The sequence below is a fragment of the Setaria viridis genome, chromosome 2, assembly GCF_005286985.2.
Source record: "Setaria viridis chromosome 2, Setaria_viridis_v4.0, whole genome shotgun sequence".
Taxonomy (NCBI): domain Eukaryota; kingdom Viridiplantae; phylum Streptophyta; class Magnoliopsida; order Poales; family Poaceae; genus Setaria; species Setaria viridis.
Genome location: NC_048264.2, coordinates 36,213,817 through 36,228,275, shown reverse-complemented (window position 1 = coordinate 36,228,275; position 14,459 = coordinate 36,213,817). Strand labels below are relative to the sequence as shown.

Below are 14,459 nucleotides of genomic sequence, written 5' to 3'. Positions count from 1 at the left end.
AATCAAATATCTAGGCCTACCACTGTCCACAGTGCGCCTGAAGGCGGTCGACTTCCAACCGCTAGTGGACAAGGTAGTTGGCAAGCTAAGCAATTGGAGCGGAAGGAATTTGATGGCAGTCCGGAGGCTCACATTGGTTAAATCCATCCTAACCGCACAACCGGTTTATCTACTGACGGCTCTCAAAGTACTGAAAGAAATAATGAAGACCATTGATGCTAAGCGGAAACAATTCCTATGAGTGGGACAGAGCCAATCACAGGCGGCAAGTGCAAGGTGAATTGGACGCGGTCAGCAAGGCCTAGGAACCGGGCGGACTAGGAGTATTACACCTCAGAAAGTTTTCTAGAGCTTTACATCTGTATTGGCTTTGGCAGGACTGGATGAATGAAGAGCTGTCCTAGGAGGGACGTGAGATACCTTGCTCCCAAGCTGACTGCAAGCTTTTTGCTGCGGCAACCACGATTACAATTGGAGACGGCAAGAAAATATCATTCTGGGATAGTGGTTGGGTAAGTGGACAAAGGCTAAGGGACATAGCGCTGAACCTGTTTCACATCTCCAGAAGGAAGAACAAGACGCTGTATGATGCGGTGACAGGTGACACATGGATACGAGACTTAAGCCTTCTACATCGAGGGTTCACCGTGGCACATTTCATTGAGTACCATCGATTATGGATCGAGGTCAGCCGACTGCAGCTAAGACCGAATCTCCTGGACAACATCGCATGGAAGCTCACGGCAGACGGGAAGCATAGCTCACAGTCGGCCTACCGAGCACAATTCATATGGTCCAAGACGAATAATTTTGAGAATCTAATTTGGAAAACATGGGCGCCTCCAAAGTGCAAGTTCTTCAGTTGGTTGGCTATACAAGACAGGATATGGACAGCGGACCGACTACAACGTCGGGGATGGACCAGTAACCCAAGGTGTGTGCTATGCAACACGACGCAGGACACCGGCTATCATCTTTTTGCCGACTGTAACTTTGCAAGAACAATCTGGACCAAGATGAGTGCATGGATAAGGTGTCCGAACATTGACCCGAGCCGTTGGGACAGGCATGATTCCTTACATAGTTGGTGGATAGCTTTACTGGCCGCCCCGGTGGCCAGCGGAAAAGGGTTGCGTAGTCTAATTATCCTCGTCCTTTGGGAAATTTGGCCAGAGAGAAATCATAGGATATACCGGCACAAGGAGCCGTCAGCTAATCGGATAGTCAATTGCATCAAAGACCAGACAGCAGTGTGGATCACGGTGGGAGCTAAACACTTACAGTATTTCGTTTACGCGACTTGATTTTAGTAGTATCCCTCGCGGAGTTTTCCTTTGCCGCTATTGAGATGTGAGTGTACAGTTTGTATAGAATGTTTGTAACCGGCCCGTCGGACTTTCTTTTTTTTTTAATATAGCAGCAGCTCTCCTGCCTCTTTTCAAACATAAATTCAGTTGGTTGGATGAATAGACAGGGACGACGGAGATGGGCTAGTCCAACATCAAGGACCACCCTACCATGCACTACATTACAGAAGAAACGGGCTGGCGCTAACTCTTTCCTCCGCCCCTGCGTATGGATAATGGATCACTGATGGGTTGTAGCTAGGTTTCGCGTGTCGGCTCACGATGAATCAATGTGGGTGATACATGACACAAGCTTCGCGATGATTTTTGGCGCACCGAGTACTAATTGCATGTGGAGAACCGACAAAAAGTTGAAGACACCATAATTGACTAAGGTGGTCGCAGCCTAATACAGTATAGTCTTTTGGATGTCTTAGCTTGCTGTGTATTAATTTGGCTACTTCTCTTTGATGGGATATATACATGTCTGTTCCACGGAGAATCCATCATCGAACACAAAGGGTTATTAGTTAGGTCATTTAGATGCATGGTCCAAGATCCTCAGAAGACAGCCGTACGTATAACATTATTATTGTTCTTACTTACATTTTGCGCGAGAGGACAGGGATGAAAATGTTTGAACAAAGTTAGCAAGAACGTACCCCGTTATTGCTAACTTTGTCTAGCGAGTTGTTGGTTACACTTTTCGAACCAAGTTTGCTGATGAACTCTAGGATGTTCTTGTCGGAGCTGCCACCTTCGCGCATGCCCCCCCTGGCCTTCTCCTTCCAATTGGCAGCGTTTTGCATGCACTCCACGCTCCTCTGCCCACCTCCCTCACGCACCTCTCGACCTCCTCCTTCCTCACCACACCTCTCTCATCCGGGCGCACACGCACGCCGACCTGCCACACGTCCTCAATATACTTAGCGTTCATGGTCTGATCAGACCATTGGGGCATTGCAACCATTGGCACACCCGCACCCATCCCCTCCATCGCCGAGTTCCACCCGCAGTGCGTCACGAAGCACCCAACAGCCGGGTGCGCCGACACCTCGAGCTGAGGGTTCCATGTCACGATGAGGCCCCTCTCCTTGGCCTTGTCTGCCAAGTTTTCAGGTACCTTGGAGATCTCCGAGGCTCTGACAACCCATAGGAAGGCCTTGCCGCTGCTGTACAACCCCTCCGCCATCTCGGCCATCTGGACACGGTCTGGTTTGGCGAGGCTGCCGAAAGAGACGTACACGACTGAGCGCACGGGTCTCGCGTCCAGCCAGGCCCTTGTCGTCGCCGTCAGAGGGGTGCAGAGGTGGAAGCCGTAAGACGTGTTGGGCCCACTGTCTTGGCTCTCCAAGCAGACGCCATGTACTCCGATTCCTTGCAATATGCCCAAACGATTTCAGTGAACCTTATCGATCGACGCATGTATCTGTGGTAGGCAGCGATGATTATACCTGAGGCTGCAACTCGTAGAACGAGTTGACGAGGACGTGGTCGGCCGTGTCGAGGCCGGCGAACTGGTTCACGAGCAGGTCCAGGTACGCGCGGTCGTCGGGATCGGTCAGGAACGTCGGAAGATCGCGCGGCCTGAGCCCGGCCGGCAGCCCGGGCAGCTCGAGCGGCTTCTCGTCGCCGACGAGCGGCGCCTCCACCAGCCCGGCCCACGCGTGGACGGCGCCGCCGCCGCCGCTCTGGCCGAGCACGAACCGGGTCACGGCGAGCGTGCACCGGACGCCGCGGTGCGCGGCGAGGCGCTTGCCGAACTGGAGGATCGGGTTGATGTGGCCCTGGCTCGGGTTCGGGAGCAAGAGGACGTGGATACTGTGCTCCGAGTCTGGCTCCGCCATGGCTGGTCACTCAGCTGCGTGCGCGGCCGGCTACGTGGTAATAAGTAAAATGAGATTGATATTGTCTGGTTGTCCGTATCATCGTCAGTTTGTAAAACAACCCGACTGCAGGACTCGCGTGCTACGCGACATGCATAAAAGCTGCCTTGATCGATCAGGCGCATTGTGAACAAGATCATGGTATGACGTAATTCTCGATAAAGATATATTAGCGTTTGTCCTGTGAGTAGTTTCAAGATTCTTTTTTTATGTCCTAGTGTCCGGCGGCTAAGCAAAAGCAGCACACGTCACGATTGCTCTCTGTGCGTCAAAAGTCACATTTCTGGCGTTCGAGCTCAGCACATAAGACAGCCAACATCAATGTGCTTACCCTTATGGATGCGCAAAACATCGGAAAGGCTGGCGTATGGGTCATGGCGGAGAAAGACAGTGCCGGCAGGATTTCCATGAGCTATTCACAAGATTACTTCTCCTCTTTCGCCGTTAACTTTGAACTTTGTACTCCTTGTGACCTTATAATTTTTTCTGGGACTTTTTACAGTAACACGAGTCCAACTTATATTACGTATATACTAGACATGCATGTCTGTCAATTATTACTTGCTAGATCTAGAAACAGGTTAGCAATAGCACCACAGATCCGTTAGATATGTTACTTGCTGAATGAGCAGAACAAGAGAACTAATACTCCAACAGCATAGGCCGGAAGTTCAAGTTTGTTCCTTGTATTGATGGCTCTCTGCTCCCGGCTCACACCTCCTGTGCAATCAACCCGCCCCTTGTTTCTCAGGGTTCTTGCAGTCCTGAAGCAGAAAGGTAAATGAATATGCTTATCAGTACGTGGATCAATTAAGCCTTCGTTGTAGGGTTTGATCATAATAATGCCCCAAAATCAATTGGAACACTAAAACAGTATAAAGTACTACCTTGTTACCTTTCTGTTTTTCTCAGTAATTGTACTATGAAGGAGCATGTGCTCAAAACCAGTACCAAATTGACCTGATCCATTGCATATATGTTTATCCAATAAACGTGCACACATATTTTATTACTTGAGACGATACAAGAAGATGTTGCTTGCAGGGAGTACTCTGTATTCGAACTGCTGCTCCGTGAGCAACTGCCACTACAACGGAACAGTAAGCAAACGAGTACCCCCGGCCTTCTGATTTCCGCACGCGCCGAGCAACGGAGAGTGAGCAGACGGAGAAAAGGCAGGAAGGGGGCTGGATGACGGGAAGGAGGGTACCGTATGGCGGCGACGAGATCGACGATACAGGCGAATCGGAGGACCCTCATGCGATCCTGCCTCACGAACGCCCCACGCTCGATCGCCGCTGCCGGCAATCTTTCTGGCATTTTCTAACAATCTTTAGTTTGTTCAAGTGCTTTACCGCATTTATGTGTCAAAATTTGATGTGTTATGATGATCCAGAGGTGATGGTTTCCTCCACAGGAACTAGTAATAGCCTCAACGTCTAGAACGCTTCTTGTACGGCCATGCATTCGGTTCAGACAGAATTTCAACAACACAAATTGGCACGTAAGCAAAGACTTCCCGACATCGACTTCCATTTATTATTGCATTTAAATGGCACACATTATTCAACAACAGATAGAATTTCACGAAGAGAGACTAGCTATTGGGACAGATGGCAGGTGCAAAATCAGAATATTGAAATTTTCTATTCAACTCCTATTCCATCCCAGATTGCCAAGAAACTCCACGATGTTGTTATCGGAGCTGCCACCTTCACTCACAGCTCGTTTAGCCTTCTCCTTCCATCCAGTAGCATTCTGCTGATACTCCATGCTCCTCTCGCCATCCATCACCTCCCTCACACACCTCTCAACCTCCTCCTTCCTGACAACGCCCTCCTCGTCAGGACGCACCCGAACGCCCACTCGCCACACGTCCTCAATGTACTTGGCATTCGTGGGTTGATCGGACCACTGCGGCATCGCTACCATTGGCACGCCGGCGCTTAGCGCCTCCGTCGTCGAGTTCCACCCGCAATGCGTCACGAAGCAACCTACGGCCGGATGCGCTAGCACCTCGAGCTGGGGGCTCCATGTCACGACGAGGCCCCTCTCCTTCGCCTTCTCGGCGAAGTTCTCAGGGATCTTCGCCGTCTCGGATGCCCTGACCACCCACAAGAATGGCTTGCCGCAGTTGCACAGGCCCTCCGCCACCTCGGCCATCTGGATCGCGGTGGGCGCCGAAATACTGCCGAAGGCGGCGTAGACCACGGAACGCGGTGGCCTGCCGTCCAGCCAGGCCCTCGTCGTCGCCGTCAGCGGGGTGTAGAGGTGGAAGCCGTAGGACGTGTCGTCCGGCAAGCTGTTGTCGAGGTAGGCTGACGGCACGGTTGGACCCACCGTCTTGGCTCTCCACGTGGACGCCATGTAATCCGATTCCTTGCAAGATGACGACGACGATCTATTGATCACCTTGTCCAGGATATTGTTAGCGAGTGACTGAACTGATGATAGCTGTGGTGACATACCTGTGGTTGCAACTCGTGGAACGAGTTGATGAGGACGTGGTCGGCCGCGTCCAGGCCGTTGAACTGGTTCGTCAGCAGGTCCAGGTACGCGGGGTAGTCGCTGGGCTCCGCCAGGAACGACGGCATGTCGCCCGGCATGAGTCCCGCCGGCAGCCCGGGCAGCTCTACGGGCTCCCCGCCGGCGAGCGGCGGCCTGATCCGTCCGGCGAAGGTGTGCGCGTACGCCACGTCCACCGCGCAGGGCTGCGTGAAGAGCGCCGCGGCCGCCGCGCCGTGCCGCCGCGCCACGCGCCGCGCCCACGGCAGGAACGCGTCGTACACCACCACGCGCACGGGGCGGCCCCGCTCCGACTCCGACCGGAGGAGCGCGCCCACGGTCTCCGACCCGGCCGCCTCCAGCCGGGGCAGGTACGCGTCCGCGCCGCCGGCCTCCCTGATGCCGCCGCGGTCGCAGCCATCGGAGATGGCGGCGACGCGGATGGCGCCGTCGCCCGGGGACGGGTTGGGGTGGCTCTGGCTCAGGACGAACCGGGTCGCGGCGAGCGTGCACCGGACGCCGCGGCGCGCGGCGAGGCGCTTGCCGAACTGGAGGATCGGGTTGATGTGGCCCTGGCTCGGGTACGGGAGCAACAGGACGTGGATGCTCTGCTCTGAATCTGACCTGTCGGCCATGGTTGGTCGCAAGCTCACTCGATCAGCTGTGTGCGTGTGCAGCGCAGCTACGGTCCTCTGTTATCTGGAGCGATCGAGTGACTGTGAACTGACAGTCTGAGAGAGAGAGAGAGAGAGAGAGAGAGAGAGAGAGAGTGCGTAACCCTTTTATACCACGTTCGTGTGCAAGAAATCTTGGTGCGCCAAGAGCCCAAGACTATGGAGCACGTGATTTTCTGGACTAATGTGGCTTGCCCATCACGTAATTAAAAACTGCTCAGGCTGATCGAGTATTCAGCAGCGATAATATTTTGTACTTTCAGGTTGCTGTCCAAGATCGACATTGTGAAGAAAGCAGCAGTTACCAAATGTAAGTTGGCAACAACACCAACACCAACACCTGCGGTAGGACCCTCGTACTGCGCGACACGCTGTGTGGTGCGTAAGTTGGTTACTAGCTAGAGTGCAGGTGCAGCATGGACTGCAAGATGATGTAAGGTGTGATGTCACACACAATCCGTGATGCGTGGCAGTCAAGGAAGCAGCTAGCAACAGGACGGCACTCATCAACCTCCAATGGCCGACGACCGATCGTCGTCGTCGTCACTGATGACATCTGAAGCCTGTCCTTATGTGCTGGAGAAGACAGGACCGACTGATAGTCTAGAAAATGTTTGATAAACATAGGAGGGAAGGTGTTGATAAAGATAAATATGATCAAATGTGACTCGGATACGATAAAGGAACAAGTTAAGCCGTGACCGGTCGCGCAGTCCACCAATCGTGCGACACATGCACGCGGCTTATTTATTACTACTACATGCATGCAGTTGAAAACTGAAACGAGCAGACCATACGAGTGGAGCTATTATAAAATAAAACGAGCAAAGAGAGTTGGTAGAGTTGTATGAGGTCATCACTGACATCAACGTGGGAAAATGATTGTATTTTCATTAAATGAGCATAATTCTTCCATCGAGTGTTCATTTTCAAATCCGTTTAAAGCATCGTGTTCCTTGCGATGAGATCTACAAAACTAGACATTAAATATATTTTAAAGTCATTTTATGCAAGTGTCAACTTATGTTGTATACATAGTAGCAACTTATATACAAACTATTTAGGAATGTAGCAACTTATGTTATACATAGTATTAACTTGTATTGTATGTCTGGTGGAACTGAATTGTTGTCCACTTGTTAGTATCGATTTATACAGAGAACATGTGATACCTTATATGTTATATTAATTATAACTCACATAGAGTCAATGTAATAGCTTCTTCGGAGCTAATGTATCCTATATACATAGACAAATAAGACAGCTTAAATAGATACCTCAAATACGTAATTATATTGGGTGCAAGAAAATGTAGCAATTTATGTACATTATTATAAATTTATACATAAGTTACTGTCGGTGTTTTAGACCGGCAACCCGTCAAGGGTTACCCTAGGTGGTCTTTTATGTGGTAAAGGTCGTCGAGAATCAAGGAATCAATGGTGACGCAAGGAACACGATTTAGACAAGTTCGGGCCGCTAGATCGCGTAATACCCTACGTCCTGTGTGTTGGTTTGTATTGATCTTGGATGAACTGGAGTTGTTCTATTTTGAGGGGGTCCCTGCCTGCCCTTATATACCCGGGAGGGTAGGGTTACAAGTCCGAATCCTAATCGAGTACTATTACAGAGTTCTACTCGGTATGGTCCGAGTAGTTTTCCATACAGATACTTGACTAGTCCGAGTGGGATACGCTTATCCCTTGTTCTGATCACATCCGAGTACGCCCCTTAGTGGGCCGTCCAAGGTCTACTCGTGGGCTTGGGGTGCATGCCCGACAGTTACTACACACTTCATGCATAACTAGCTATTATGTATTCAACATAAGTTGCTAGAATATAAAAATATATCTATCATGGATCTAGTTTTATAAACGTCATCAAAACGAACGCAGTGGTGTAAACGGAATCGAAAACGGACACTTGAGAAGAAAGTTATCACATTTTAAGAGGGGAAAGGAAAATAGAAAGTTCTTAAGCTGCAGCAGTACAAAAGGGTCCGCAGCAAGCTGGGCGCTCCGGTAGACCCAGCGCGCTAGCTTTTTCCTATTATAAAAAAGAAGAAGAAAGAAAGTGGGAGGGCATCGACAAACCGATGGTGAACAACTAACTTAAGCGTTAAATTTAAATATTTTTTTGCTAATGTTAGAAAAACGAATGGGCATGCTCAGTTTGGCACTTTTTTTCTCAACATGCTCTGTCCCGTTGCCAAAAGAAGTAACCTCTACAGCAAAAGAAATGGCGCCGAGGCCAAGTGAAAGGAAAGGACATCGGTTCTAGTAGCTCCAGAGTGGCACATCGACGATGTTGGCGTCGCCGAACTCCATGACCGCGGACGGCGGCTCCATGAGCATTCCCTGCGCCAAGCTCGCGGAGTACAAGTCCCAGCTCATGTTGTTGAACACGTCCAATTCGAACGCTGAGACCCCGGCTGCCGGAGAGGATTCAGAGGACTCCTCGCCATCGGTGGCGCTGCCATCGTCGCTGGCAGGGACGATGGCGTCGCCGTCGAGGACGACGCCGAGAGCGCGTTGTCCTCTGGGGCCGCCTCGCGGCGCAGGAAATCCTCCACGGTCTCGGCAACCGCGTGGCGCACCTCGGCGAGGTTGGCGTTAGGAGGCCGGCACCGCGAGCAGCCACGCCGAGTCCGCGAAGTTGAGGCAGGCGCCAGCGCCGGCGATGGCGAGCATGGTGGCGTCGTGCGCGCGTGCGCGGCCCCCTCCGCGGTGTCGAAGGTGCCGAGCCAGAGCCTGCAGCCGCGCCGGCCGGGCATGCGCACCTCGCACACCCACCGCCCGGCGTTGCCCCGGCGCCGCACGCCGCGGAACACGGTTACACGGGGTGCCGCGTCTCCCGGAACTTGGTCCGGCCCGCCGGCTGCTTGGGCGGCGACGTCCACACGGTCTGGTGCTCCGACGAGGTCGAGGCCGAGGCTGAGCGGCACGGGAAGCCCGACTCGGCGATCATCTCCTTGATTTTCGCAACACAAAATCAAAGAAGTTTAATGGGCCTCGGGCCATTGGCCTATAAATACTGGCCCACCTAGGGCCCAGCAGGTAGCCGAGGGCCGAAACAGTCAGTACATTAGTTTCCAGGAAGCTGCACAAGCCCTAACCATCTCGGCGTCTCGCGGGCGGGTGCGCCACGGTTCACGGCGACTCCGGCTTTGTACAAACCAGCGGTGGCGAGGCATCTCGTCGACGGGGTGTTCGTGGGCGCATCTCACGGCTAGCAATTCCCCCGGTTCACCTGCTGCATCGGGGACAAGTAAGCGTCTCTGTTTCCTTTTCTAGGTTGCTTACTGTTCTGGTGGTAGTTGCTCAAGGAGCAGTTCCAATTGAGTTTATACTAGTATACTTTATGCTCTACTAATCATAGTGTTTAACCATCATAGTCCTGATCACCTCCCCCGAATCATCACATCAACCAAGTTACTAAGCCGATCGATATTGGATGGGGTTCTATTTCAGGCTGCAAATAACCTCTAATAAGCTAACATCCATACATATATCAGGCCTTTTCCTCCTTGTTTCATTAGGACTTTCTGCTCTTTCTAGCATGCATGCGACTATGCGTGCGTGCGGCCTGCTAAATAGTTTTGTTTGGGCTTGCATACTGTCTGGCAGTCTTAGCCAGCTGCTAGGAACAGGTTGCTGATGTTTTTGGCCCTACAAAACTTGCTGATTGCCATACAAAACTAGTGCTTCAATGAATTTGAGCCCTTTTTCTTTTTACAATTTTCGCAAATAATAAGTTATTTGAGCGCTTCTTATATATTTTTGGCCAAATTGCTCTCAAAGCACTCCGATGAAACGGTTTTTGCACCAACGTCATTGTTTTTATTTTATTACTCACACCATCATATATATTTGACTCAAATCTTCTTCATGCAGCACCACACGATCGTACACGAATGGCCCAGTAGCCATCGATCCTTTCCCACCATTAACCCTGTTTATTCCATATTGTCAAAACCCAGATTTTGTACACTAACACCCGGATAGCCAAAAACATCAGCAGCCTGTTCCGGATGTACACTAACTTATTTGTTACTTCCAACTCGCCTCAATGCCTTCCACCTGCTAAGCTGCCCACACCGAGTCTGTTGCTGCCGCTCCTCCACAGGCGGTGCGGCCTGGGAGGGAAGGGAACAGGTGCCGTGCAAGGAATACAGGTAGGGAAACCAGATGCTGTGGTGGTGATGTCCATCTGGCTTGGAGAAGAGGAAGAAGCTTGGTGGTTATCATCTAGAGCAGTCTGTAGGAAGAAGGTGCTAACAACTTGACAGAGTGTTAGGTTGGGAGACAGTGGGTTGGATTCTAGTGGTAACTTTGCATGGGGCAAAAAACAATCGTTTGTGAGAAAATCTTCTCCAATCTAGTGCTATGAGGTTCCCTATATTTCCCCTGTCAAATTACACACTGTTTAATACTCCCTCCGTTTCAAAGTCATTCCAACTTTCTTGGAGAATCAAACCATTTTATGTTTGACCAAAATTATAGAGAGGATCACAAAGGTTTATTGCACATAATAGATATACTATGAAAATATATTTAATAAAGAAGCTAATGGTACTTATTTGGTATCATGAATGTTAGTACTTTGTTGTATAAATTTGGTCAAACTTGAGATGTTTTGACTCTCCAAGAAAGTTGGAATGACTTATAATTTGGAACGGAGGGAGTATCAGTGAGCCTGTGAAAATGAAAATTAGCAAAGGCTTCCAATTTATGTTGGGGCATTATGATTAATCATGCAACGAGGTCTAAATAGCTCTACAAACTTTTGCATTTACTCTTTGCTTTAGGACTACAAAGGACCTTAAAAACAAGAGGGCGGCTGAGAGGTGTGACAACAGAACAGAGAACCAGAACTAGAAGGAACAAACTCCAGCTTTCAAGTGGCAGTGATGGCCCAAAACGCTCATCCCCAAAAGGCATGTGCCGGGCCATTAAAAGAATGTTGAGATGTGAGTATTGCTTTTGAATTTGCTGCTGCTTCCTTTTCTGTGCACATATTGCTCTAATAGAACACTAACAATTTTAGAGTATCATATCTGTTAACTAGTACAAGCGAGTCGGGCAGCGTTGGCTGAATTTGATGATAAACTATGTGCTATTGAGGAGAAACGATTTGGCACCACGTTTCCTGATCGGGAAGTCTCACACATTTGCTTTAAAGAGAAACCATTTGGTGATGAAGTTAAACGTGACAAAGGACTTTGTCAATCCGATGTTGTTTTGCTTGCTTTGTTTGATAGCGATTGTGCTGGTATGCATACGAATTTTCCTAATTTGTATTTTTTTATTTTGCTGTTAATGTTAATGATTTAAATTATGACCTTGTGCAGAAGAAAACATGTTATTTGCATGCTCTGGCATAACTCTGCCACGTGGAAGTGCTATACTAGAGCTAACAAGATTTGTCACTTCAGCATGTTTGGTTAGAGAATTCAATGACAAAAGAAATAGAAATGATAATTGAGGGTTGGTGCTGCTGATCATTATGTCCTTCATTTTGATTTGTTTATTCAATGTCCATTCTGTGCTGATCTATTGCTTTATCAATAGATTCAAGTGCGCCTTCCTGATAACACAACTACTGCTGGGTTCTTGGGACTATATGATAAAGATATTGCTATTGTTACATCCATCGGCTACCTAGATGACGATCCTGTAGATCTCGATCTTTAGGAATCACCTGACTGCCCTGATGGTCATGTACTAGCTGCTGGGCGTGCCTCCAATTCAGGCAGTTTTATGGCCATGCGTGGGTCTCTGTCTAATGAATCCCCCAACATCTTCCTTTTTGATAGTCAAGGTTTAACAGAGGTATGTTGTTGATATATTTTTTACTTTTGGCATTAGGGAAAGCTTGAAACTAATTTTTGCATTATGATATCTTTGGTCTAGTGTATCACTACATGCACCAAAGTGAAAAATGCATTTTTCCTTCATAAACCATGCCACTTTGCTTTTGTTCTAGGCTGCACTTGGAGGGTCACTTGTAGGAAATGACAAGAGGTTTCATGGGATGATTGTTGATCTTTGTCATCATGATAGTGAGAATAAGAAATGTGCCAAGTATGTCTTTGGCAGTTCCAGCATCCCAGTTAGTTTATTTATATTTGTTACCCTTTTTCTGGTGTTATAAGCGTTGTAGCCTTGTGGGTTTTCACTCTGTAATTTGTGTGTTGTAAACAAATTGGTTCTCATTACCTAGACATGGTGGAGACCTGCATCAGTGTTGTCTCTTATTGCTAAATTAGTGCCCTTGCTTAATTTTCAAGCTAATGTGTCTAAATTAGAAAGAGCTAAAACAATTGATATGGCAATGCTTATATTTGTGGCATATGAATCTGCTCACTCTTGTCATATCTTTCACTGAATATGTATGAGTCTGATTGTCTAATTTTGCCTACCTTGAGTCGGATGTCTTTTTGTTGTTCTATTGCAGTCCTAGAGAACTCCACTTCTGTCATTATTCGTTGCCTCAAGGTGTTAGGTGTATCAAGCGTAGTCCCTTCAGGTGTCAATAATCTTGCAAGTCATCATTGTAAATGTTACCGACAATTGACTGCAGAATATTTTGTATCATCATTTGGAGTACTAATATTAATCACCTTGTTGCATCAGGATTCGTGAAAACTATTTACTGGATAAAATCCTTTTGCTGTCCAATGCCACCACCACTTGTGATTGAATGTAAGTTCTTTGGGTTTTATATTTCTGATGTCCCTTGTGCTAACTTCTGATCTTGTTTTTTAAACCAGTCAATGGGGAGTTGCTTCATCAATTTGAAGATCGATTTGGTGAATTACTTGCTTGGAAAGGGTATCCTTTTTGGTGCTCCACCCAATGATTCTTTGGAGTGTGTCTGGTGCGGACTTCAAAATGAAGTTGTGACAAATATATACCGTAGTGAAAAATAGTTAATTCCATCACATCCACATAATTTAAATCCACATAGATCTCACTTACCATCCCCCAATAAAATGCAGACAATACTAGTAATACTGCTTGATTAAAACTGTCACAGTGCCTATGATGAAAAAGTGGACTAAAAGAGCTCTCAGCCTAGTATCCTCCTATATGAAAGCCGAAGAGAACTAACAAAAGTAGAAGCATGCGCAACTCCTGTCAAGCATTCTACACCACCAACTCCTGTCAAAAAAGATGGTCCAACTTCTATGCATTGCTTCCGCCAAGCACTCTACAAGTAACACATAAAAGTGTGAACAATGATATAGGTCGGCATCAAGTTACCAGATGACTAGATGCTACTACTACAACAGAAAGCATTTCAGTAAACATGAAGTAGCAAAGCATGAAAGCCCAACACGGTCCATATTTATACTATCTCTAGCCTGGACTTGGTTCTCAATAATTAGGACCTCATTAAATGATGAATCATAAGTACTATTCAATACCCCACAATAAACTGACTAGATGAAGCTATGCAATTCAAAACATGTCCCCTTGGAACCTTGCAGAGATACTAAGTTTGAAGCCACTAGTACGAAACTGGTAGGAAATTCAAACAAAAAAAATTAAAGTGTGCACTAGTTCATAGAGATTTCCTAGTGTAAACAATAAAAAATGCAGCTACCTTGGGGATCTTGGCGACTGACTCTCGGATCATCATAAAGGCTCTGCAATTAACAAAAAAAGTGAATAATTGAACTAACATGGTCAATCATATTTATACCAACTCTACTTGCATTTCAAGTCAGACATAATCAGACAAGTAAGTTTTTCATAAACCATACACTGAGCATATTCAAAGAGACATACCTAATTTTTTGCTTTAGCCACAGTAATCGAACATTAGGATTCTTGGTTGCAATGAATGTCTTCCTGAGTGTCTCAGATTCAAAAAGATCCAAAGCATATGACTTCTCCTCATCAGTTAATTCAACCATAACATCCACTTGATCAACACACTTCTCAACTGAAAATTCTTCCTTACGCCTTTTCTTTTCTTCAAGAGCTTCCAAAATTTTGCTGGTTTGGCTCTTTTTTACTCCACATATCCCTCAAAAGTAGATC

At 47.8% G+C, this 14,459-nt stretch overlaps 1 protein-coding gene and 2 pseudogenes across 1 annotated transcript; all 3 read right to left on the bottom strand.

Moving 5' to 3' along the window:
• Positions 1-1,904: 1,904 nt before the first annotated feature.
• On the bottom strand, positions 1,905-3,324 carry LOC117845806 (UDP-glucosyltransferase UGT13248-like; annotated as a pseudogene).
• Positions 3,325-4,737: 1,413 nt separating this feature from the next.
• Positions 4,738-6,555, bottom strand: LOC117842975 (UDP-glucosyltransferase UGT13248). The gene is made up of 2 exons (XM_034723512.2): positions 5,701-6,555; positions 4,738-5,611 (listed from the first exon to the last, which is right to left on the bottom strand). Exons 1-2 carry the CDS (start codon positions 6,370-6,372, stop codon positions 4,883-4,885), a joined length of 1,401 nt encoding a protein of 466 aa, XP_034579403.1. The 5' UTR covers positions 6,373-6,555; the 3' UTR covers positions 4,738-4,882.
• Positions 6,556-8,611: 2,056 nt separating this feature from the next.
• On the bottom strand, positions 8,612-14,332 carry LOC117844348 (dehydration-responsive element-binding protein 1A-like; annotated as a pseudogene).
• Positions 14,333-14,459: the final 127 nt, after the last annotated feature.

Excerpts from the sequence above, each read along its gene's own strand:
- LOC117842975 (XM_034723512.2), bottom strand. The coding sequence starts at position 6,372 with ATGGCCGACAGGTCAGATTCAGAGCAGAGCATCCACGTCCTGTTGCTC. Across the intron at positions 5,612-5,700 it reads TCCACGAGTTGCAACCACAG|GAATCGGATTACATGGCGTC; the intron begins GTATGTCACCAC and ends TCATCTTGCAAG.